General features: G+C 36.7%; 1 protein-coding gene across 1 annotated transcript; it reads right to left on the reverse strand.

Annotated features, from left to right (window-relative positions):
* Window positions 1-1,995: 1,995 nt before the first annotated feature.
* Window positions 1,996-25,683, reverse strand: C21H18orf63 (chromosome 21 C18orf63 homolog). The gene is made up of 11 exons (XM_068994012.1): window positions 25,550-25,683; window positions 23,507-23,585; window positions 20,148-20,204; window positions 18,125-18,236; window positions 17,375-17,416; window positions 15,020-15,096; window positions 12,330-12,439; window positions 11,339-11,435; window positions 11,140-11,225; window positions 10,038-10,221; window positions 1,996-3,057 (listed from the first exon to the last, which is right to left on the reverse strand). The coding sequence occupies exons 1-11, from the start codon at window positions 25,681-25,683 to the stop codon at window positions 1,996-1,998; spliced, it is 2,040 nt and encodes a 679-aa protein (XP_068850113.1).
* Between the last annotated feature and the right edge of the window lie 1,327 nt (window positions 25,684-27,010).

A 27,010-nucleotide genomic window follows, 5' to 3' on the forward strand; every position in this document is an offset into this window, starting at 1 on the left:
GTAAAACAGTGTATCAGTGAGAAATAGATGAAACAGAGTGGCAAAATATTAATAATTCTTGAAGCAGGATGATAGATACTCAGAGGTTTTTTACATTATTATCTGTATGTTCTGTGGTTGAAAATTTTAACAGTAAAAATAATGAATCCAAGCAAGTTTCAATAAGTTACTGTATAACCGGACATTTTGCAAAGATCTGTACTAGACTAATTATGTAACACTTGTTGTTATAGGGAAAGGTTGGGAACAACTTAAACGTCAATCACTAGGAACAGTCAAGTATAGTACATCCACATGCAATGGAATCCTGTCCAACGACGAAAAAGCCTGTTGAGTGAAAAAAGAGCTTCCACAGCAGCATATGGAGCCTGATTCCATGTTCACAGGAGTGTGTGCATGTCCATCCATTGTTCAGAGTGGTTATCTCTGCAAAGAGGAATTGCAGGTGGTTTTTTATTTTTTACCTTTTCTTGAACCTGTTTTGTATTATTCAAAAATTTTACAGGCATATATATTAATTTTATATTTGGGGATATTGTTTTTTATAATAATATCCTATGATTTTTCTCATCATGTTATTCTTCCTAGCTGATGGAATGATTATTTAATTGTTAAAAATTGTGTTAGGTCTTATATAATTCAAAGAGGGCTTCCCAGGTGACTCTAGTGATAAAGAACCTGCCTGCCAATGCAGGAAACTCGAGAGATGTGGGTTTGATCTCTGGGTTGGGAAGATCCCCTTGAGGAAGAAATGGCAAGCTACTCCAGTATTCCTGTCTGGGAAATCCCACGGACAGAGCATGGAGGGCTATAGACCATGGAGTCGCAAGAGTTGGATAGGACTTAGAGACTAAACAACAGCAAAATCCAAAGTGGCAAAGTGCTATACTTCTAAAACAATATGAAACCCAGAGTAGATTTCATTATCTTACACAATGGAAATAAAACTTTTTCCTCAACCACCTACTGGTTGTTTAAAGAAAGATATAAAAAACTACATGAAACATAAAATTATAAAATAAATGAAAATAGACTTAATTATCTTTCGGTTAATTCAAATCAGGCTAAAATTCTATTAATTATGGAGAGAAATAGCATTTCGGAGAGAAAATAAGAAAATGCTTTCTAGTTTGTTCACAATAAATTTGAATTGAAAATATTCCAGCAGTTCTACGCAGAAAAGTATTTGTGTGTATTTTAGTCATATGTTTGTTCTTAGATTAACCAGATGGCAGGACAAAATAAAATGCTTTTTCCAGATGCATAGTTTTGTGATTTCAGAGCTGTGGACTCAGCATGTTCAGCTAAATCTCACGTTTAACTTTAGCCAGCACTGTAAAATTCTTTGAGTAAACTTGAACTTAATGATTAACTTTGGAAACATCATTTGAAGTTAGTTATCTTGGGTGAGAGTCCAAAAGGTAGGTGCTCTAACAGCTGTGAAATCTTACATCTTTAGGCAGTCTGTTGCTGCAGCGCCCTCCTCAGTCTGCTGAGAGCCCAGAACACAGTGGGTGAGAGCCAGCGATGGGACCCCTCTACCTGACCCCTCTGTAGGGCCCTCTTACAATGCACCACAGCTGCTGCACACAGTCCTTCGTCAAGGGCTGTACTGTCCCCACCATTTACTCTTTCCTAGATTTTAAGGCTTCAAGGAATTAAAGGTAGCTCCTTTGGTACATGAGACGGGGGACCCCTAATCTTGATGATTCCAATTTGGGTAATGTCATAAAAAAAACGACTCAGAAGATATCACCGAAGTTACCTGGTAGATATTTCCTTCTTTCACATCCATGTCCTAAGCTTTAGGAATGAGAGACTTCTTGGGTTTTGATTCGTCCAAGTGATGTATCTGTAACCAGATTGAAGAATCACTTTTTATTATAAATTAATCGTATATACTTGCAGGTTTGTTAGATACTCTGATTCTCAGTGTGTTTCTAGGAGATCTTTGGCAAATCATTTAAATCTTTATTTAGGGGGTTTAAAAGTGTATCACATGATGAGTGGCCCCAGAATAAAACTGTTTTGGATTTTTACCTGTTTCCTAGCACGGGATTGTCCACAAAGGACAGTATTGGAGTGAGGCTTCTTTGACATTTTTGGAGAGTTCTGACATAACTTCTTTTTGGACCTGGGGGCTGCTCTTCTTACTGTTAATTGGTGGTCAGTTACATCAGCTTCTTTAGTTTGGTCAATTGATTGCGGCTGTAGTGGTTGGGAATCTTCCGGATCTGTGTCTGACTCAAAAATATGTGGTCGCCTTTTCACTTTTAGTGAGTCATGGCTTTTCCCTAAAATTTGTGTTATATATTTGCTTGTCAAATTCTCTTTACCATTCACTTGGGAGCCAGCAGCACTTTTTATTACACCTAAATTGCTAGTTGGCATCTGAAATACTGAACTATTAGACAGCTGTTTACTTTCACTTAAACTCGTGATCAATGATTTTCCACTAGAAAGGGGATTTTTTGTCATATTTCCATAGGATTCAGTGTTTTTTTCTGGCAGAGATCTACAAGTCTTGAGATTCAGATTTTTAGCCTTCATCTGAATGCTATGATTAGGTCTTTTCTCAGTAGTTGGATCTAAATTCAGTTTATCGTCCGGGATCTCACTAGATTTCAGTGAAAACAACTTAGATTCTGTATTAACACGTTCTTTTCTTCTCGGGTTCTCAGGTGCTAAGATACTTTTGGTCATCTGTAACGGTCGACTTTTGAAAACTGGTATGAGTCTAGGGGCAATATTACGTTGGGAGCTAAAGTTTGTGTCTTGAACTTGAGCATTTCCTCTGGTGGGCTTGGGTACTTCCAGTACTTGTGCGGCCTGGTCAGACGGCGGTTTCTTGCTGCTCAGAACAGACTCTGGTTGGAGGCGCAGAGCGGAGGACCCCGAGGGCTTCGGCGGGCTGACCGAGCGCGCCCCCTTGTGGCCCGCAGCTACTGAGCACGGCGGGAAGCTTGGGGCCCCCGCCGGTCTTGTGGAAGGGGCTTGAGCTGGAGAGGACCTGAACCTCTGTTCAGCGGTTAGATTGGGCGGCTTGACTTTGTTTTCCTGTAAGGATAAACATTAGAAAATATAAAACTGCCCTTAAAGGAAAATAAATAATTTATAAAATATCATCAAGGTAAGAATAGAAAGTAACACTACAATGTATAGAACAGCTAAAGAAAAACAAAAAACAAATGGGCCTTATTGAGGACATGTGTGCGTTTCTTATGATTTGTATCCTACTTTCGATACTATCCATTCAAGATAATGTTTTAAGATGAAGTTGTGTTCCAAACTGTAAAAACTATACACTTAGCTACTACCGTTGTGTTTCAAACGTGTTCATGCGTCTTTCTCCCTCAGAATGTCTCTCTTCTCTCCGTTTTTTTCCCTTTCAGCTTCCCAAAGATCATTTATCAGTCAGTATTTGTCACCAAAAAAAAAAAAAAAAAAGAGGACAGTGTAGCGCTCTGGTCTGTTAGTGTGCATATTCACTCTCCCTAAGTAAGTACTAGACTCTTTGAGGGTAGGAAAACCATGCATTACTTATTCTTATATCCTTCACATTCTTAAATCCTCCACACAGTTACTAACAAAACACTTTATTCAAAGAAATTAAAGTAATGGAAGAGGCATTTACACTGGGCCTTTCAGAGTAAGTATGATATTGACTATAGGGCAGTGACTGTCTTAATCATTTTGTCTTCTCATTGCCTATTAGAGTTCCTGGTACTTGGAAGCGTTTTGGAAATATCTGTCAAACTGACTTGTCAGATATATCAAGGAGAAACAAGTGTTCATAGTCTTCTTAAACAAATTGTGGTAAAAAAAATATCAAATATACCATTTTAACCATTTTTAAGCACACAATTCAGTGGCATCAAGTATATCCCGCACTGTACTGCTGTGTAATCATCACTATTATTTATAAAAATGCCAAACAGGAACTTCAGAGGCTTTAAGCAGTAACTCTGTTTCCTTCTCTTAGCACTCTTTCTAGAGCCTAGAAATCTAAAATGAACATTTTCTCCTTTGCAGCTAGGGTTCAGGATGTGATTTAAGATCAACCAATCAGATGCACTCATACAATATTTGGAAGAAAGAAGCGAGGTAAAGTCATACTTCTGTAGTTTCTGCTGAAAGGTTTACTTATGGATGACTTTGGAATTTTGGTGGCAGACTTAGCAGAAGTCCAAGTGTCCACTCACCAGCTTTGTAGCTGTCTGGAAACAGAGCTTAGGACTGTCACTTTCCGGGTGTGAATAATATTAGGTAAACATACCACATGCACTTCACCACACACCAGCAACCTCACCCCACGAGGATTTCCTCTGTACACAGATGCTACCACGGGGAGAATGATTTCTAAATTTGCATAAAATTCTATCTCAGAAACATGCTCTGTCAGAAGTGATTAAATCATCTTGAAGTGCCTAGACTGAATATTTTCTGTTTGACGAAAATATGGTTCAAGAATTAAGTTGAAATCAATTACAGAAAATCCAAGAACATTTTTAGACTCTTGGTTTTTATAAACTGTAATAACTGTTAAACAACATATATTCTACTTGAGATACAAGAAGAAAAAATCTAGGCAGATTTATATAAGAATAGGTTACTTGTATTCTGATATAAAACTCAAACGTTTTATAATCTGTATCTGAAACGTTTACATTCACATCCAGTTTTGTCTTCAGGAATATACCTAAATATACCTGAATATTTTCCAGGAATATACCTCTGATGGAAATAATTTCCAGGGGCTTTTTTTTTGCCCCCTAGCCTGTCAATATATTATTTATGCATTCTTTCAATTTCTAAAATATAGTAAACAGCCCAAAGGGGGAAACCTCTAGGTTTATATTCAAAAAAATTTTTTAAGGCTACAAAAAGGGCTTATGTAAACAGCAGATGAAATCATAAATAATTCACAGAACTTAAAATACGTAAATTATCAACAAACCAAAGCTTTGTGAAATAATAACCTAAGAGAAAACACATGCTTTACCACATGATGACCACTATTCTGCCAGGTGTCACTGTGGCTTAGGTGACTTTTAACTTCTAGAACTGTATACAATTTATATAACTTTGTACATTAATGTAAAATTACAGAGGGAAACCAAAAGCTTTAACCTATATTTAAATAGATATCTAATAGAGGCCTAGAATTAAGGAAATATTTAAATAAAGCTTGAAGACTAACCAAAATGATGGATCAAATGTGCTTTATCTATTAAAATTTGGTTCTGTGCCTTGCACCACCCGAGAGTTTCTTTAATTAAAGTCGAACCAGGATTCAGTTAAGCTCAGATTTAGCTAGCGGTTTGTAGGAAATATGGGTCTTGGAAGAAAGTGTTAAGTTTAAAAGACATGACAACAAGGAAACCATCATTCAAATGCAAAATATGGAACATTTTCCAGGGTAAATGATCCATTTTCCCCAGCAAATAATTGGCATAAATAAAAGGGAAAAGAACCACTTGTAAAAGAATGAAACTTTAACACTTTCTAACACCATTCACAAAAATAAACTCAAAAGGGATTAAAGATCTAAACCTAAGACCAGAAACTATAAAACTCCTAGAGGAGAACATAGGCAAAACACTCTCTGACATAAATCACAGCAGGATCCTCTATGACCCACCTCCCAGAATACTGGAAATAAAAGCAAAAATAAACAAATGGGACCTAATTAAAATTAAAAGCTTCTGCACAACAAAGGAAACTATGAGCAAGGTGAAAAGACAGCCTTCGGAATGGGAGAAAATAATAGCAAATGAAGCAACTGACAAACCACTAATCTCAAAAATATACAAGCAGCTCCTGCAGCTCAATTCCAGAAAAATAAAAGACCCAATCAAAAAATGGGCCAAAGAACTAAATAGACATTTTTCCAAAGAAGACATACAGATGGCTAACAAACACATGAAAAGATGCTCAACATCACTCATTATCAGAGAAATGTAAATCAAAACCACAATGAGGTACCATTTCACGCCAGTCAGAATGGCTGCGATCCAAAAGTCTACAAGCAATAAATGCTGGAGAGGGTGTGGAGAAAAGGGAACCCTCTTACACTGTTGGTGGGAATGCAAACTAGTACAGCCACTATGGAGAACAGTGTGGAGATTCCTTAAAAAACTGGAAATAGAACTGCCTTATGACCCAGCAATCCCAATGCTGGGCATACACACCGAGGAAACCAGAATTGAAAGAGACACGTGCACCCCAATGTTCATCGCAGTACTGTTTATAATAGCCAGGACATGGAAGCAACCTAGATGCCTATCAGCAGATGAATGGATAAGAAAGCTGTGGTACATATACACAATGGAGTATTACTCAGCTATTAAAAAGAATACATTTGAATCAGTTCTAATGAGCTGGATGAAACTGGAGCCGATTATACAGAGTGAAGTAAGCCAGAAAGAAAAACACCAATACAGTATACTACTAACGCATATATATGGAATTTACAAAGATGGTAACGATAACCCTGTATGTGAGACAGCAAAAGAGACACAGATGTATAGAACAGTCTTTTGGACTCTGTGGGAGAGGGAGAGGGTGGGATGATTTGGGAGAACGGCACTGAAACATGTATAATATCATATAAGAAATGAATCACCAGTCCAGGTTTGATACAGGATGCTTGGGGCTGGTGCACTGGGATGACCCAGAGGGATGGTATGGGGCGGGAGGTGGGAGGGGAGTTCAGAACGGGAAACACGTGTATACCCATGGTGGATTCATGTTGATGTATGGCAAAACCAATACAATATTGTAAAGTAATTAGCCTCTAATTAAAATAAATAAATTTAAATTAAAAAAAAGAAAATCAGTGTTAAGAAATTAAAAAAAATAAAAATAAAAGGGAAAGGAGTTTGGGATGTTATATAATAAAAGAGATTTAAAAGATGTAACAACCAAATTAAGTGGACCTTGCCTGGATTCTGATTTAAACAAAACCTTTAAAATAAACCTTTGAGATAAATAGGGAATTAGAGTATGACTAGGCTCAGATGGCAATAAATCTGCCTGCAATGCAGGAGACCTGGCTTTGATCCCTTGGTGGGGAAGATCCCCTGGAGAAAGGAATGGCTACCCACTCCAGAATTCTTGCCTGGAGAATCCCATGACAGAGGAGTCCATGGGGTTGTAAAGAGTCAGACATGACGGAGCAACTAAGTACACACACACACATGGGAATTACTGTTAAATAATTTTTTTTAAAAAGCTCTTATCAGAGAAAGACATACATTAATGCTAAAGTCTTTATAAATTAAATAATAGTATATCCTGGATTTGTTTTAAAATATTACAGTTTACACCACACTCCAAAAAGATGTCAAGGAGTAACCAGATGGTAGGCATGTAAGAGTTCATTATACTACAGTAATTACTTTTATGTATCTTGGAGAATTCTCATAATTATTTTTTAAAAGCTAATTGGGCTAGGCACTCCTGCTAATTTATGAAACCCTTTTTAAAGTCAGTTGAGTTTTTTCAAGCAGTTTGATCCATTTATTTTTCATTTTTAAAATTTATTCTTTTTAAGTACTGCATGACTCTTAGAGCTAACAAGGTGGTAGCAATAACAGAAACTAACATTTACTGAAGGCTTAAATACAAGCAACTGTTCCAAGGAGGATTATCTAATCTAAAAATAAAAACCACAAAACCCCGTGTAGTCTGGTTCTGGGAAGGAAACGGTGATGTGCTGCATAGAGCTCCTTCCAGAAAGGGGGATCCCCGCTGCCAGGTGTTATCAGCAAACCTCCTTTGGTAGGCAGCCCCTGCAGAGACGGCCTCGGCTATCGACGCCCATCTCACCCTAGAATTTGCCTGTCTCGAGGTGGCCCAAATCTAACAACAGATTGGAAGGGGGTATACAGGCCTGCTATTTTGGCCAGTGCAGAACCACTGTGATTGGCAATTTTAGTACCTGCCTTGGTTTTGACTTCTCCCTTCACCCAGTCTTCTTCCCTTGCCTTGCACAGGTGTTGATTCCAAGGGTGGTTCTCAACAATCATCATACACACTGGACTCTGTCTCAGAGCAGGCTTACTGGAGAGCCCAGTTTGTGATGAGCACTAGCACTATCACTACTGGGGTGCCCCATTTTACAGCTGGGGGAATAGAGGCACAGAGAGACCAAATAACTTGTCCAAGATTATACAGGGGCTTCCCTTGTGGCCCCGCTGGTAAAGAATCCGCCTGCAACGCGGGAGACCTGGATTCGACCCCTGGGCTGGGAAGATCCTTTGGAGAAGGAAAAGGCTACCCACTCAAGTATTTTGGCCTAGAGAATTCCATGGACTGTATAGGTCATGGGGTCGCAAAGAGTTGGATATGACTGAGCAACTTTCACTTTCATTTTCAAGATTATATAAGTAATAAGGGGTTCAAACCCAGGCAACCTGTCTCCAGAGCCTGACCTCTTAACCACAAATCTAAACTTTCCAATTTTAGAACTAAGAATCTGATCCTTCAGGTTTCAGTTTTAATTTTTCAATGTATTTAACTGTGTGGCTTTGGTTGAATTACTTGAATGCTATGAGCTTCAGTTTTCCTTTCTGCAAAATTGAGAAAACAATTTTTTACCCCAAGAGTCTATTTTACCCCAAGAGTAATTAAATGAGAAGGCATACAGAAGGCGCTCAATAAAACTGGGTAGGAGAAATTCTCATTGTCAATGTTCCAATTGTCAGAGGCAATATAAAGATCAGAAATTCCATTTAAGTGTTCTTTTACATTTAAGAAGCAAATTTTCACCAATACATTGTCTGCATTCACCATTTCCAAAACAGACACGGGCTGGAAATATTAGGTAGTCAATAAATATATAAACATATCTGATAAAAGTGCATGATGTAATGACATGTCTTCTAAATTCCTCAGATTTCGACTTGGCCAACAACTAAACTCTTTAAAATGTTATGTCTGGCCAAAATTTTAAGATTCATAAAGTTCAAAAAGATGTCAATTGATATTCACCCACCCACACTATCTTCCAGCGAAATGGCCTTGCCTATAGTACCTGATATCTTGCCTGTCATGTTTTTATAGCATTTATATGAGGTGTTGACCCTTAACCCAAGGACACCAGACCCCCATGCTGCCTAGTGACAGATGATATGATCTGGCTTGAAAATATAAAGCGAAAAATGTCATGAGGCATACTGTTGGAGCCATAGCAAGTCAACGTACATGAAAGCCTAAGTCATTTGAGCAGTGGAGGCTACAATAAAACAAGGCGCTAGTAAGTCAAGAAAGGAGACTCAGCAATATTCTAGTAATCCATATTATATTTCAAACTGCTCAAATTATTCAAACCTTTGTCTTTCCTTCTGATGAAAACATATTATATCTGTCACTTAAAAGAAAGATTCTTGTTGAAAAATTTAAATTAAATTTCCATTTGTTCTTCCAAAGCTTCCCTTTTGATTTTGTTGCCTTTTGACAAAGAAATTGTATCCTATTGAGTGTGAAGACAGGCCATCTTATTTTCTTCATCAGTACTGCTTAAACTGCTTATTATTTATTTTCATAAATAAGATTCACTTAGCATATCATCTTACAATAAAAATATTCTCAAGTTAATTCAATTTCTATCAATTATTCAAAGGCTTTCTCAATCAATTGGACTGGAAATGACAGAACTTCAAAGAAAACTTGGATTTGTATGAGGCAGACGTTTCCAAATTATCCTGTAATATCATTTATTCTTTGATTCTTTGAAGAAACGTGTAATGAACATATATTAAGTACCAGGAACTTAGGATATGTTCTCTGCCTTCTAGGAAGTCACGCTATATTAATTAGAAGAAACAGACCGATAACTACCATAATACCAAGGTAAATACAATAATGATAGGAATGACGGTACAACAAAAACAAATAGCAGCAGGGAAACACCGAACTGAGGGAAAAGACCTAGCACAGTGGGTTAGGCTGTCCATCACTGACGGCAAAGATCCGAGTAATATACGTGCAGAGCATGTCTTAGAGAACTTGGTAGGACATGAAAAGCTACTCACCTGCAAATGCAGTGTGGTTAGTTCTTGTGTGTAGTAGCACGGTTTAGTTGTCATCTTTATGGGAAATCCACATATATGGGGCAGTTTAGATTTTAAATCTGAAAGAAAACTTTTCAACACACCTTCCATATCTACCCTTGGAAAGAACTGTATGGGTTGACTTCTGATGCAACTGAGAGGGTACCTGAACATTGTTAAAGAACAATGGGACATTTTTTTTGCAGATAGGAGATGGCATTTTTTTTAACTGATGTAAAAAGGTCTGAAAATTGTAACTGCTAAAAAGATACAAATAACTAAATCCTAATTACTTTAAATTTTCACTTTCACAATAAAAACTACTCACAGTAGTACCCTTATTACTATATGGCTCTTGCCACAGACTGGCAAACTAAGCTATCCAAAAAATGATTTATAAAAAAGACATTATGATCTTCAAAGATTATAAATGTAAATATCCGCAGTAAACAATAAACAGGTTGCATCTCCAAGAACAGTAAAAATTCAGCACAGAGAAACACCACATATGAATTGCATTCAAGGTCTGAACGTGATTCTTTGAGCAAAGCAGTTAACTTTTTCTGATATAAAACATTCTGAAGACTTAAAATAATGTCTTGGCATCTAATGAAGGGGAATAATTGATAGCTGTTAACTTCAACTTTATATTAAGATTTGGGTTAGGAAATATAAAATACAGAAAGAGAACACTAGGCTCCTCTCTTCCTTTTAGAGACCAGCTGGTCAGAATGCAAAGAAACAAAAACGATGAAACTAGTGTTAATTAAGATGGGAGAGTTTCACCTGAGCACTTGTGCTCTGTGTGTAGACTTTTAAAAATAACACCAAGAAAAATATTTTCTCAAATCAATGAGGTGCATTAAGTGCAATTTAAATCCTCTAAACTTTGCCTGTGAAATTGTTCTCCAAAAAAGAAATTTTCATTAAGTGACATTCTTTCAATTCTACCCTTTCAATAGTGTCCAATATGCCACCAGAGGGAGCCCTTGGCTAAGGAGAATCCTATACAATTATTTTGTTCCTTTCTACTAGGAGTCATGCCTGGATCCTGGGGTGGGCAGAGAGCATCTGTAAAGGATACGTGAAGAGCCTTTCTCCTATCATTTTGAAGTAGACGCAGCAGTATATTTCAATAGTTCCAAGGTCTTCTGGAAGCTTATAGCCATACTAAAAATTAAGAACAAAGTTGAAATTCTCTTGAGTGAAAGCTAAACTTAAGGTTAAATTACAAGAAGCAAAATTAAATAGCTACTAATGTAATATATATTTCTATTCCTTACCAGGCCATCCCAGTGCATCTGGAAATCTTCATATGAGTGAAAAGGACAGTCAGGGGGTATGGTGTGAAGAATACTTATCATTCGTCCCATTTTCATACTACGAAAAATACAGTTGGTAAAATATTATGAGCCAGTGCTTAGACACGGAGCTTCCCAGGTGGCACTAGTGTAAAGAAACCAGCTGCCAAAGCAAGAGATAAACGAGAACTGGTTTCGACCCCTGGGTTGGCTTAAGTCAACTATGTGATTTGGAAAGCATTCAAAAATTTTAGCAACTATCAACACATAAGTAATAAGCTACTCATTTGCTCCCAGTTCTAAATTAACACTGTATTAAATTCTTAACAAAGAAATGTTAGGAAAAACAAAGTTGAACTGATGCAAACAATATGCCAGTTACAAACACAAAACAATGACTAATAAATACAGTGTTGCCACACAGAGGTATGCCTGGTAATTTTAGACTTTAGGGAAAAGTTTGTTTAGAGTTGAATGAGTCGGAAGCAAATCTATGTTCCCTATCTACCTCTTCTCTGCTTCAATGACCAAGTTATAATGCAGATGCCACTACTTAAAGTTCTAATCTGGTTAAAATTTCATGCTAATAGTCATATTTATGTTAATAACAAGTCATTCTTTCCCTTGAAGATAGTATAAACTTATAACTTAGCTCATATCAAATGTAATGAATCATTAATTATATGTACATGTTTATAAGGTTCTATTGATGTTATATATAGTTGTATATCTAGAAATTTTACTGTTTTAAAATGAGGTCTAATAAATATACAAATGTGTAATAAAATTATTTTAGTAATTTGATGGCTTCTGCAAGTATGACAATATTGTTTCAATATCTTTTTAGAGTTACAATTCAGTTTCCAAAATTCACAAAAATGGTTTATACTTTGCACATATCAGTGTTGAAGCAAAATAAGAGAAAACTACTATATCCCAAACCCACCCTAGATATGACAAACTGAAATCTCACCTTGGCAAAACATAGCACCAGTTGCTTAAAATGGACTGTTCCTCAATAACAGCATTCTGGTTAGTTTCAAAATTCTTTATAATACTCTGAGAAATATCAAATTCTCTTAGCTTTTGATAGAAATAAGAATTTAATGCATAAGTCCTCCAAAGAGTTTGGCAAACAAAAGGAAACATTTAAAAACACAGATTAAAAACAAAGATTTATCACACATACACCATCAGTTAAGAAACAGTTTCAAAGCCTGTTACATTGAATCATGTATGACCACTTTACACAAGGTAATCAGTGATTCAGCTCACCCGTTTCTCCTTTACACAGTTAATCAAATATTTCATACTTTCCCTCTTATTGTCCAAAGCCAAACTCCTGTTTTGTACTTTTTGAACTGGCTTTCAGTTTCTTTAATTATGTTAAGTGGGAGCTGAATCTCTGTCCAAAGGAAGATATTTACATTCTATCAGAATAGCTTCTTAATTACATTTTAAACAGATTTTTTTAAGTGGAGGACGAGGATGTGTTAGGGAGTTATGCCTTCCTCTGGTCTTCTGGAGGCAAGCGGGCAGAGCCAGCACCTGCACTCTCCTTTTGAATCCCTTCTCCAGGATCTGGAGTGCTGTTTCTGTGTCCTCAGGTGCCCTGTCCGGCAACTACTCGCCACTTACAGTCTCCTCACTCTGGGTAGTGTGGGTCATTTTCTTATAGCGAGGCAGAGGTTGGAGAGACCTCAAGTGAGGTGCAAAATAAAATATTAAAGGGTGGAGGACACTGTGTTTAGAGAGAACGTTTCACATCTCTCGCTCTTATTCATTCATCTTCAGGGAACAAACATTCTAACTCTACTGCCTGCTGCTTTTCAATGAACTCCAGCTGACCCAGCCAATTTTCCAATTCCTGGACAAGCCATCAGCATTGTAACAAGGCCCTGGCTTAAAGCACTGCCCCCACACTGATTTATCTCCATTCTGCCGATACAAACCTTACAGGCCCAGATCTAGACCCTTTTCCTCCACATCCAATGACTAATTGTGCTCTGAATTTCCACTGCGTTTCTGAGATTAATGGAGATACTAGAAATATACGTGGTGAGGCATAGTGTGGAGGTTTTAGTGGGTGAAAGATCACAGTGGGTTTGGAGCTTTAGGGAGGTTCCTTGTCAGTACAAGATATTCACATTATGCCACTGTCTCTGTGACAGAGAAGAACCAACCTGAAATATATGTGATAGCCCATTCTCAAGCCCTGTTTCCCAGGCCTGACCTTGAAAGGTATAACACTTTTCATTCATATAGAGTTAGAAAGTTCTGGAAACTTTGTCTTGTTGAAGGTTTATAGGAAGATCGTGACTTGACTGACATGGACAGCTGCAAGAACAAAGAATTTGGGCACCAAGGGGTTTGTAACAACTAGCCACACCTGCTCCCTCTTTAGTATAAAAGCAACCTGAGCTGAAACTTGGTAAGATGGTTCTTTGGAACGCTAGTCCACCATGCTCTCCATCTGCTGACAAGTCTTTGCCCAAACACCTCGTGCTTCAATCTACTGGCCCGCCATGCAGGAGCAGTAAGAGCATGGACTCAGCAGCGACTCCAACTACTCATATTCAGGTCAGCTTTCCTACTGGCTTACATAACTCTTGAGGGCCAGAACAGAGATCCTATTCATTTCTGACTTGTCTATTGCTTTAACATAACAAGTAATCAAAAAGTTATAGAGAAATGAATGGAGCAGCGTTTGAGCTGGTCTCTGAAGAACAAGCAGAGTGTATAGCACCTCAAGGGGCACTCTAAGCAAAGAAGAGTCTTCTGTCCTGTGCCTGGGCTTTCTTAGTGTGGCCACTGTTGATCATTTGGGCTGGAAAACTCTTGGTGGGGATGGGAGTGGAGGTGCTCCGGTGTGCTCTAGAACATTCAGCGGCATCCTGGCCTCTGTCCACTTAATGCCAGTAGCAACACACTCTCCCACCTAGTGATAGCCAAGTTTTCTGCAGATGTTACAGATGTCTCACAGGGAACAAATCACTCATTTCACCCTCCACCTCTCTCTGTTGAGAACCACTGTCACAGAAGAAGAAAAATAACACTCACTGAGTTACCATTCATGTGAAAGTTTCTATACGGGGTGCTATGAGAATAAGCAAAATAGAAGACATGTCCTTCTACTAAGAAGGCAAAAAGTGTTAGGTGTTAAAAAAAAAGATAAAAAAAACTATAATAATGCCAATGTGGGTTTATTATTAATATATTTAGTATGAGCTGAAATAGCACTTTTAATATTTGGAGGTGAAAAAAAGGCAAAGAGCAGGTGCTGAGGCAAGGCAGCATTGTGGAGTCTTGAATGCTACCTAAAAAGATTTTTGAGCAAAGGAATAACATAAGTAGATCAGTGTTAAACTGACAGAATGATGTTTTCTTTGGTAAACAGATTTAAGACAATATCAATATGTCAAGTATTTAATAATATGGATTTATGGATTTTGATAATAAAAAATTTATCATCGCTCTTATTAAAAACTAAAACCTCCTAGCATATCAGCTGTCATCTCTGGGGTCGCACAGAGTTGGACACGACTGAAGTGACTTAGCAGCAGCAGCAGCAGTAGCAGCATATCAGTAATGATAATAAATTTATTAATTATATAGTAATAAAAATACATTAATTATATATTAAGAAATGAAAATATGTGGTACCTGAGGTGGTGGCAGTCTGATTGTGTGAGCTTCTATGCTTAGACAAACTTGAGTTGATGTTACATTGATATCTAACACTGAAAATAAAATTATTAACCATGAACTTTCTGGAATTATTACTCCAACCTAACAAATTAAGTATTTTAGTAACATAAGAAATCAACTCAATTTACTCAAGTTAGAAATTCAGTTAAGAATTGATTTTTTTCACACATGGTAAAATTTCAAATAGTCACCTTATATGGTGAATATATTATATTATTTGATGGTCTACAGATGAGACATCTAAAAGAAGACAAACGCACAGAACAGTACATATGTGGGTATAATGTGTAGGGCACAGTTACAATGAGAAAAATGAGACATCCCACAGTTGAGAGGAAAACTTCTAACACCTCCTAGAAGCCTGACATTTATTATGTGTGAAAAATGAAGACTCTTCTTAAATTAGAATAGGTACCATCCCATGTTTTTGACTTACTAACAAATCTCCTCAAATATACTGGCAGATATATTTCAAATCTTTCAGAGCCCCAAGGCATCTATCTTGCTTTCTCGTAATTAAAATATTGAGGGCAAAAGGAGAAGAGGGCTGCAGAGCGTGAGATGGTTAGATCATCGACTAATGGACATAAATATGAGCAAACTCCAGGAGATAGTGAAGGAAAGGGAAGGCTGGTGTGCTGCAGTCCATGGGGTCGCAAAGAATCGGACCTGATTTAGTGACTCCACAACAACATCTAAGTCAGATAGTGCTACCTGAAATAAAGCATGCGGGGGCTTCTGGTGTACTGGTAATGTTCATTTCTTGATCTGAGAACTGGTTATAAGGATATTATTAGTTTGTGAAAATCCAATGAGCTATACATCTACAGTTTGTAAGTTTTGCTATAGAATATTACATTCAATAAAACTAAAAGAAAAAGTTCTAACACGAGTGAGGAGTGCTCTCCAACAGCTGAGTCTCCCGATAGTGTTTGGGGACAAGTAAAAGAACTCATTCATCCAGAGCTGAAGCACAGCGACTGCCACTGCCCAACTTACACACAAACCCAGAGCAAGATGGGCAAACGGGCTTCAGCTTGAAAGCCAACTCAGATGGAACAGTCTGTGGATTACATGTAGATTTAAGGCTATGGTCAAATGCTGGTGAAAACCACCATGACTGACAATGTCTATTTGGCTCAGGATTCCCCTCTATCTGCCATCTCTGGACTACTGATAGGAATCTGTCTACCTGCAATAGAGCCATGCGTCTCAATGAAAGAGTTAGATTAGACCAATCTGTGTCTCTTTCAGTTCAGTTCAGTCGCTCAGTCGTGTCCGACTCTTTGCAACCCCATGAACTGCAGTATCCCAGGCCTCCCTGTCCATTACCAACTCCCAGAGTTCACTCAGATGAGTCGGTGATGCCATCCAGCCATCTCAACCTCTGTCGTCCCCTTCTCCTCCTGCCCCCAATCCCTCCCACCATCAGAGTCTTTTCCAATGAGTCAACTCTTCGCATGAGGTGGCCAAAGTACTGGAGTTTCAGCTTTAGCATCATTCCCTCCAAAGAAATCCTTCAGAGTGGACTGGTTGGATCTCCTTGCAGTCCAAGGGACCTTCAAGAGTCTTCTCCAACACCACAGTTCAAAAGCATCAATTCTTTGGTGCTCAGCTTTCTTCACAGTCCAACTCTCACATCCATACATGACTACTGGAAAAACCATAGTCTTGACTAGATGGACCTTTGTTGGCAAATTAATGTCTCTGCTTTTGAATATGCTATCTAGGTTGGTCATAACTTTCCTTCCAAGGAGTAAGCGTCTTTTAATTTCATGGCTTGCAATCACCATCTGCAGTGATTTTAGAGCCCAAAAAATTAAAGTCGACACGGTTTCCACTGTTTCCCCATCTATTTCCCATGAAGTGATGGGACCAGATGCCATGATCTTAGTTTTCTGACTGTTGAGCTTTAATCTTTTTTAAAAAACAAGAATCATGTACTCATAAAAAAAAAAAAAAACCAAAGCTTTTACTTACAACAGTACTAAAGAATTCTTATAATGTGGTTCTAGAGACTATATATTATGAATACCTACAAAATTAAACTATTTTTTAGTTATAATTTTAACTAGAGAAATTTAAAATGCAGCTTTTATTTCAACTAAGAAAAGTGAATTTTTTTCTCATGAAGAATATATATTTTTGAATCAGAAGTGATTTCCTGAGTGAAACTGTTATTATAACAGTATCTGATTAACTTTTGATACAAGCTAATCATCAAGATTTTAATAACCCAACAATCTATAACACTTTTTAAACAACTATTTTATTAATGTTTTATCTATTAACTTTTATATTTTTACTTACCAACAGCACTTTGCTTTCCCATCTGAGAAAGAAATTCTCTTCCTTAAAAAATTCATAGAATATACCATATTATTAAAACTCATAAATCATGCTTAATATAACTTCCTTATGCAAAGTTATCAAAGCTGCAGAAAATGCTTTACAATGCAGTTTTATACAAATGAATATATGATGATAGTTCAGAGAAAAAATTGAACACTCAAAAATATCTCTTATATTAAAAAGACAGAAATACTCAATTCTTCCTGCAAATATTTTTTCTTGGTGTAAAATATTTAGAAAATAGATCACAACACAAAATTGAGAATAGACTTTTGGTTCCAACAACACTAATAATTTGTGTTTATTACAGTGCTCCATAACTTATATTTATTCCTTTTTAAACATCAAGTATTCTATAATAAAACCACTTTTTTCCATAGAAACACTAGGAGACCTCCTCTGGATATAATCACAAAGGAAGGAGAGGACACTTTTGTTGATGGGGCCTTGCTTAAGAATGTTTGGTTGGGGCTATGCTTTAAAAACCATTCCCTGTGGATACATGTATAATATATGTATGGCTGAATGTTTTTACTGTTCACCTTGAACTATCACAACATTGTTAATCAGCTATGCCCTAAAACAAAATAAAAAATTTTTTTTGAAAAAAATTCCCTAAAAACAATATATTTTGAAATTAAAAACAGACGTACATAATAGAAGTAATCTGGTTCAGAAAGCCCTAACGATTGAAAGAGATAAAGTCACCTTGTATCAAGAGATGGCCAGCTTTATTCCAGGCTGGAGCAAGTCTAGCCGTGAGTGAATATGAAAGGCAGTTTTGAAGAATTACAGGAATTACTTGTTGTGGAGCCTCCACCTAAAAATATTAAAGCACAAAATATGGGCAAGTTCACAGTAATTGTTATACTATCCTAGAAACTCAGAGAAAATGTCTGTGTGCTTAGATCGCCTCCCAACAAAACTGGGCTATCCTGGGTAGAAGTTACAGCCATCACTCCAGCTAATCCTATCTGGTTCTGAAGTTAAAGAAGTGTTAAAATATATTCACATTGACACTATGACTGTAATGGCCAAATGCTACCAGCTTATCCTGCCTCAATAAGCCTAAATCTTTGGAGCTCATGTGCTACAACCTTACACTTTACTTTGTACTCTGCTCTGCACAAAGGAAGCCGGCCAGAACTATGTTGTAACATGTTTCATTACTGTTCACTCTAGTCCAATATCAAAAAAGTTAAATGTTTATATGAGCACACATGGAGCCAGCAGTTTGTATGTGTTTGTACCAGATACAGTGCAACAGGTATCTCTACTTGCACACAATTTTCAAAGGTCAGAATATTCACTTATGACCAGTGGGATCCAGACACATTGTCCCACTTGAAATAACTAAAACACTGGGTAAGTTAACTGAAACAATGTTTCACAACACACAGGCCATCAAGCAACAGAAAAAGACAAACCCCTAGGAGTTGGGAAACTCATGAGACCCCAGCATATTGATTAAAGAGGCTTTCCAGGCTGCAATGCAGGGAGGGGGAATCCTGGAAGAGGCAGCAGGCTCCCTGGGTTGAATGGACGGAACTGAGAATCCATGGAGGCCACAGTAGCTAGAGTTTGGAGGGCAGAGTATTGAGAAAAGAGAGCTGCACAGACAGAAAACTCTGAGATCAGTGGAGTCCCTCCTCGAGTATTTCAGTTGCATATGTAATAGCATATTCACATGAGCAAACACTCTTGCAAATGCAGCTCAGATGAAAACATGATAACTTTTGCCTTTGTTAGCAACACAAAAGTGAGAGAGCCGAGAACTATCACCCAATAAATAAAAAGGAGGAAATTGTTTTTCTATGTTAAGATTCCCAAGGGCAAGAAGTTTATCAGGTCCCCAGCTTTATCTCCAGAAACAAGCAAAGTGCTCAGTATATCATAGATGTTCAATAACTATCTGCTGTGATTATTACTCATGTACAAAGTATCCAGATAAAGACAATTTGAGCATAATTGTGCAGGCTCAACACAGGTGAGAAGAACACTGCTTTCCCACAGATGGTATATGATGGCTAAAATCAGCTTTCAGGTTATTCAGGTATTTCTCAGGGAACTGCAAAGCATCTCTGGGTATTATTGAGACCTCATCATTCTCCTAGATCTTAAAGCATTTCATCTTGAAGATGACCAAAAACCTCATCATTCCAAACTCCACTAGATCTAGGAACAGAGGCCAGCAGTGATACCTGGACAGGCTGCTAGAATAACCAAGGATACAGTGCCTCAGACACCCATGCAGAGTCATGATGGGCAGCCTGAGTATTGAGACATGAGAGGTGCTCTACTTCAAGTATTCATTTCTTTTTTTCTTTGCTAAGATCCAGACACTCATCACCATGGGGAATACAATCTATATTTTTTTGTTCCATTACTTATTAGCTATATGATTGTGGACAATTTTTTTTTTTCACCTCTCTGGGTTTCAGTTTCTTTATCTGTAAACATGGGATATTCACTTCTTGGAAAATAGAGATGACAAATGAAATTATGTCACATAAAATGCCTGCAATAAAGTACCCAACAAAATTAAGCCTCTTCCCCCTTTCTCTATTAAATGTGCCCAAAAAAATTGTCCTGAGAGAAAATATTAGTTTTTTCACATGCATAGAAACAACTTATGAGAAAGATATTCCAGTTTTTGTTTACTGACAAAATAAGTTGAATATACAAAATCAATAAAACAATATCTGGAATTATTATCCTTTTAAAAACTTACCTTAGCTTCATATTTTTCCAGATAAGCATTAAGTTTTCCAGCTTTATAAAATGTTATCTATTAAAAAGAAATCCATATTTATAAAAATGACTTAAATATATTATTAAATAATGCACTACATAAAGAATTTAAACCTTTATACAGCAGAGCACAGCAGAGGACCATCATCCTACCAGTTCCTATGCTCTTTCACTTTCACTTTCATGCACTGGAGAAGGAAACGGCCATCCACTCCAGTGTTCTTGCCTGGAGAATCCCAGGGACGGGGAAGCCTGGTGGGCTGCCGTCTATGGGGTCACACAGAATCAGACACGACTGAAGCGACTTAGCAGCAGCAGCAGTAGAGAAAGAAGCAAGTGATAATCATTCTCTTCCTGAAATATTGGGTTGACCAAAAAGCTCCTTTGGTTTTTGAGCAAAACTAAAAGACACATTTTTCATTTTCACCAATAACTTTATTGAACAGTGTATTCATCATTTTGTTCTGCTACCTTCTGCCATTTTCTAGGCAACTTCATAATTCCATCCTCCCAAAACTTTTTATCTTTTTGAGCAAAGAACTATTCCAGGTACCTTTTACAGTCTTCCAGGAAATTGATATTTTTTTCCCATTAAGAGAACTTTGTAAACAAAAAGAAATCTTAAAGTCCAGTTTCTGGTGTGTATGGCAGATGAATCAGAATTTCCCAGCCAAGCTGTAGCAGCTTTTGCCTGGACATCAAAGAAACATGCAGTCCTGATGTAGATTACACCTTTTCTGTTGACTAATTTCAGACACTTTTTGTCGAGTGCTGCTTTTAGTTAGTCTAATTGGGAGCAGCTTGTTGGAATGAATCATTTGATTTTCTGGAAGGGGCTCATAATGGAGAAGTCCGTTCCAATCCCCCACCCACCCACCCACCCATATACACAACATCACCTTCTTTGAATAAAGACCAGGCTTAGTTGTGGTTGGTGGTGGTTCATTTCATTTGTTCCACAGTCTCTTTAGTCCCACCTTATTGTATAGTATCGATTTTTCATCCCTCATAACAATTTGTTTTAAAAACAGAAGCTTTTCATTATGTTTAAGTAGAGAACTGCATGTAGAAATACAGTCAAGGTTTTTTTTGCTTAACTTATGTGGAATATAAACACCAAAGTGATTAACATAACCAAGCTGGTGCAACTGATTTTCAGTGCTTGATTTGGATATTTTGTGTATGTCAGCTATCTCCCACATGGTATAACATTGATTGTTCTCAATTAATGTCTCGATTTGATCACTATCAACTTCAACTGATCTATCTGGCCATGGAGCATAGTCCAGCGAGAAATCTCCAGCATGAAACTTTGTAAACCACTTGATATGTTCGGTCAATCATAGCACCTTCTCCATACACCGCACAGATCTTTTTGCTGTTTCAGCTGCTTTTTACCTTTCTGGTATAGTGTTAGTCGCTCAGTCACGTCCGACTCTTTATGACCCCGTGAACTGCGGCCCACCAGGCTCCTCTGTCCATGGGATTCTCCAGGCAAGAATACTGGAGTGGGTTGCCTTCCTTCTCCAGGGAATCTTCCCGACCCAGGGATTGAACCTGTGTCTCCTGCATTGCAGGAAGATTCTTTACCATCTGAGCCACCAGGGAAGCCCACCTTTCTCATATAATAAAGTATAATTTACTGAAAGTGTCGCTTTTTTCTTGCATCTTCAATATTAAAATGGCTACACAAAAATGTATCAATCTCGATTTTAAAAAATGCACATTGATATGACAGCTGTCACAATTAAGTCTAACGACTGTTTCAAATGAAGTTAAAGACAATGAAGTGCTACAAGTGTCGTCTTACAGAAGAAACCAAATGAGCTTTCTGGCAAACCCAACAGAATCTATGGGTACATTTCTAAGTGAGGAAAGCCTTTCTGGAAATGACCTGAATCCAGAAACCATATAAAGGAAAAGGCCAGTAAATTTCATGTTATAAATATTTAATACTTTTCTTATTAAACAATTATTTCTTAGACATGAATAAGGAAAATAGACACAAGTGGAAGATCAAGAGAAAGTTCAAAACATATTTTTATATAGTGACTTTCTTCTTTTTCTTGCTAAGATTAGGATACTCTTTTCCTAAGTTTTTCAGGTAGAAAAGAATAGAGAGACATTACTGTCTACTTGTTCACTAACATCTTGTCTTTCTTAAAAACCATATTAAGAATGAGAAGATAAAAAATAGATATAAACCTAAAACCTAGAGAAAAATAAAAAAAACTAAAGATTTTGAACTATCTATCAGCATTGTTAATAAATATTAATTTCTGGGAAATTAAAATCTCAGATTAAGGGCTATATACAGCACCAGAAAATATATTTCTTGTTCTAATTTTACTAAGTAAGAAAAACATTGTAATGAAATTTCCAAAATAAAAAATATGTTGGCCCAAGTTCTTTAAACACAACTGGAGATCTATTGGAACAAGGAACTTCTTTTATATTAAATGTAATTCTAAAGAATAAAATATAAAAAAGGATTAAGTCTGTGCTATCTTAAAAACTATGCTGTTAACATATTTTATTCATTGATAATCTTTATTTTTTATTATTATTTTTTATTTTACAATACTGTATTGGTTTTGCCATACATCAACATGAATCTGCCACAGGTGTACACGTGTTTCCAATCCTGAACCCCCACCCACCTCCCTCCCCATACCATCTCTCTGGGTCATCCCAGTGCACCAGCCCCAAGCATCCTGTATCCTGCATCGAACCTAGACTGGTGATTCATTTCTTATATGATATTATACATGTTTTGGTGCCATTCTCCCAAATCATCCCACCCTCTCCCTCTCCCACAGAGTCCAAAAGACTGTTCTATACATCTGTGTTTCTTTTACTGTCTTGCATACAGGGTTATCGTTACCATCTTTCTAAATTCCATATATATGTGTTAGTATACTGTATTGGTGTTTTTCTTTCTGGCTTACTTCACTCTGTATAATCGGCTCCAGTTTCATCCAGCTCATTAGAACTGATTCAAATGTATTCTTTTTAATGGCTGAGTAATACTCCATTGCATATATATACCACAGCTTTCTTATCCATTCATCTGCTGATGGACATCTAGGTTGCTTAATCTTTATTTTAACATCAACAACAGAGAAAAATAAACATGAATTCAGAGCCACAAAAATGGATCTTAAACATGAGGTATATCAAAGTTAAAGTCTGTTAATGTTTTGATCAACCTACAACACAATGTAATTTGTCCTCATAAACTGTCTTCAGTTTGAGTTATAATTAATACCCAAATTAATGCTTATCAATATTGTTCTAAATGATTATAAATGATACTGTATAAAATGTTACAATACTAACCGCCATCACCACCCAAATTTGGGTAAATATGCCAGGTACAGGTGATGTAAGGATATCTTGGTGCAAAAACAGCAACTGCCTGTGGAGATGAAATGTATTAATTTTAAAGCAGAGTGCCCACCCTCTGTTTTCACTGTATCAGAACGTTTAGAAATTGCTAATTCCAATGAAAAGTTTAAGCTTCTTCTAGGCAGGGACTGTATGATAGATTTCTGTATGTCTCTCCACACTTAGCATGGTACCTTGAATACTGTAAGCAATTAGCCAAGATTTGAATTGGGAGAACTATAAAGTTTTAGATATGATATTAATATAAAAACTCGTCTGCACATCTGTTTCCTAACCCTTTCATCTGTAAACTAAAATTTCTCTTTTAAAACTTCATTTCTATTTTAAGTATAGACTTGAAAAAGTCTAAGCACTATGAAGACTTCAGCTCTTCTAACTCCTATTTCTTCCATTTTCCTTTTTTCCTTTTTTTAAAGTGGTGGTCAGAAGCACTGGAGAAGAGAGTCTAACGAACAGCGTAGTTATCAACTACTTCAGTGTCAGAACTATTGACTAGATTCTTTTCCTTCAAAAAGGAAATTCTTTGAAGGAAAATGAAGTGGGTAGTGGTTTTAGTTTAGTATTCAAAAGACAAATGAACTTATAGCAACAACCATTACAATTCAAATTACCATCAATAATTTTACTAGAAAAGATGGGAAAAACACAAAAGGGAATAGATGTAGAAACACAAAAATTCTCAAAATTATTAATCATCAGGGAAACAAATTTTAAAGGCTAGGAGTGCATGTGTGTGTGGGGTTATGTCAAAACGTGAGATGGATCAACGTGTTTCTGCTAGGCTCATCTTTGTTGGAACTGTGGTGCAGCAGGCTTATTATTATTTTTTTTAATGTTTATGTATTTGTCCATGCCAGGTCTTAACTGAGGCACACAGGATCTTTTAGTTGCAGTGTGAACTCAGCTGTAGCATGCAAGATCTAGTTCCCCAACGGGGGATCGAACCGGGCCCCCTGCCCAAGGAGCACAGAGTCTTAGCTACTGGATCACCAGGGACATCCCCAGGACGTGCTTGTACAAGATGTGCCTTTGTCTGACACAACCACGTCTTTGTCCTTCTGTTCTAGCCTCTTTGTCAGTTATTGGGGCGATGAGTCAAAGCATCCCTCTCTATGGGCAAGACCACCTTCAATATGAGAGTGAATGGCAGAAAATCTCTCTTAAGGTTTTCTACTTATTTGCTTCCCTAAGGGGTCACAAGTAAATGTTCAGTGGGTATCAAATTATACCTTAGCAGGAAGCGTAAAGATTCCTGGATGTACTGGAGTGGGAAAATACACAGTGGTCAGAAGACAAGTTTTATAAATAAGAGCAAAATGGAGGACACCCAAGAGTATTTTACTTCTGACTCCTAGCCATCTTATAAGTGTTTGCTCCTCTCTAAGAAATTCAATTAGACATATAATCTTGTTATGTACTCTAAGAGTTCTTCCTTGAGTGTCTCAAACAATTTAAGGGACTAATACATGGTGGGTCTTCAGTGTTATACTTTGGGCGTCAACTTCTAGAAGTGTTTTCCAAAGACTATCTTAGGTTAGAAATTTCAAGATAATTCTTGGAGAAATACTCCTACATCAATCTGAAAATCTAAAAATTATGTTTACAGTATCTCCTGAAGTACTTCATAAACAGTAGGTACTTCATAAACAGTTATTAATGACTATCTCCCAAAACTTAGGAGTAAGTTTTGACTTAATCCATTGATTTAATTCATCAATGTCTATAAAATTTTTAAATTAAAATAACACACAAGAATATATCACAATAGTGATATATTCTATCTGAAGTACTTTAAGTCCTCCCTTAAATGTAATTCAATACACTTGTTCAGAACAATACTGAATTCCTTTATTCTAAAACTGTATAAACAGATTTAGCAAATGAGTATCTTGCTTTAAAGGAGATACTATTAAAACAGCTCTTACAGATGTAAAAAGTTTAGAAAGTGTTAGTTACAAGATTGTGTTTTTTTACCTGCATATCTTCATTTGTCTACTCCTAATCTCAGTGTCTGCCACTCTGTTACTCAATATTATCTTGACAGCACAGAGTTTGTGTAAATCAGGAAGTGTGATGAAGAACAGTGACTGCTGCTTAGAATCATTCATCTTTTCCTGTTGACTGAATGCCTCAGTAATCAGGCCTTTAAAAACAAACAACAATAAAAACATAGTAAACTTTTATTTAGTTTACCAATAGGGTAAAGCATTTCAATCCATCACAGAATATTTGATATTGCATTGGTATATGATGGCAAAAACAAGTTTAGCAAATATTAGCAGTTAAATACCACTTACATTTTACCTTTGAGGTTTTCTAATGATAATCCAGAATTTGGGGGGTACAAATTTTATTAGGATATAATTCATATCACATACAATTTGCCTATTTACCATGTATAATTAAATAGCTTTTACTACATTCACAGGGTTACAACCATCACAATACACTTTAGAACACTCTGCCACCCCAAAAATAAAATCTAGAATTTTAAACCTGCAGTTCTATATAACAAATAGAATAATTTGAGAAATAGAATAATTTGAGCACAAATATTATAAAGAACCACCAGCAATATGTATTAAATGCATACTCTGTTCTGGATACTAGATATGTTTCTGCTATATTGTTTTTATTTAACAAATTCTTTCTAAAAATTTTGGCTATTAAGTTTCTCTTTGTTTTCAGGAAAACAAAATATTTCCTATGACAACAATACTTCTTAAAAAAATCAAAATGTATAGCAAAGCCTTCTGCTATTTTAAATTATCTCTATAAAGCATTTCAAAGCTGAAGAATATATTTTTCACCATTTTACACTAAAGAAAGTTGTTCACTGAGATCTTTAAATTGTTATTTAGTTTCCTTTTCCACTAATCTCTGGCTTTCCAACTTCTCTGTGGGACACATTTTACAGTTGATAATTCACAGGGCATACCTTTGGGGTCTATCTTACATATAACAGAAAAGAGAACTGCAATGTGGAATGATTTCAGCTCAGTTTCTCTAGGATACACAAACATACCCAGGGAAGGTAACTGGTATTCTGGTACTTCAATCTTTTAAGCATCCACATATTTTCTCTCTTTAAGAAGAGTAGTAACACAGTCCTGGAATCTGGAGTGTGACCAGCCTTAGGTCTGATCTCAGTAACCAAATACCCTTATGGTGCCATTTGACCAATGGTGGCATTGCCCTTCTGGCTCCCACGTCTTTCTCACTCAAGTACTACAGCACTTGAAATTTTCTTTATTAAAGATCATGGAATTCTTTTAAAACTGCAAGTACTCTTAGAAAGATTAACACAAAGTCACACAAGGTGTTAATTAATTTGGTGTACCTAATTAAGATGATTGCTGATAGTAAAAATAGAAACATTCCTTCCTTCTCTCTGTTTTTCTACTCTCTCTCTATGCTAAATGCTCACTGTTGTGG

Source organism: Capricornis sumatraensis, chromosome 21, assembly GCF_032405125.1.
Source record: "Capricornis sumatraensis isolate serow.1 chromosome 21, serow.2, whole genome shotgun sequence".
Lineage (NCBI taxonomy): Eukaryota > Metazoa > Chordata > Mammalia > Artiodactyla > Bovidae > Capricornis > Capricornis sumatraensis.

Excerpts from the sequence above, each read along its gene's own strand:
- C21H18orf63 (XM_068994012.1), bottom strand. The coding sequence starts at position 25,683 with ATGAATGATTCTAAGCAGCAGTCACTGTTCTTCATCACACTTCCTGAT. Across the intron at positions 15,097-17,374 it reads GGGAAAGCAAAGTGCTGTTG|TGTTAGATATCAATGTAACA; the intron begins GTAAGTAAAAAT and ends TTTTATTTTCAG. Across the intron at positions 12,440-15,019 it reads TCAGACTGCCACCACCTCAG|CTAAGAGAATTTGATATTTC; the intron begins GTACCACATATT and ends TTCTATCAAAAG.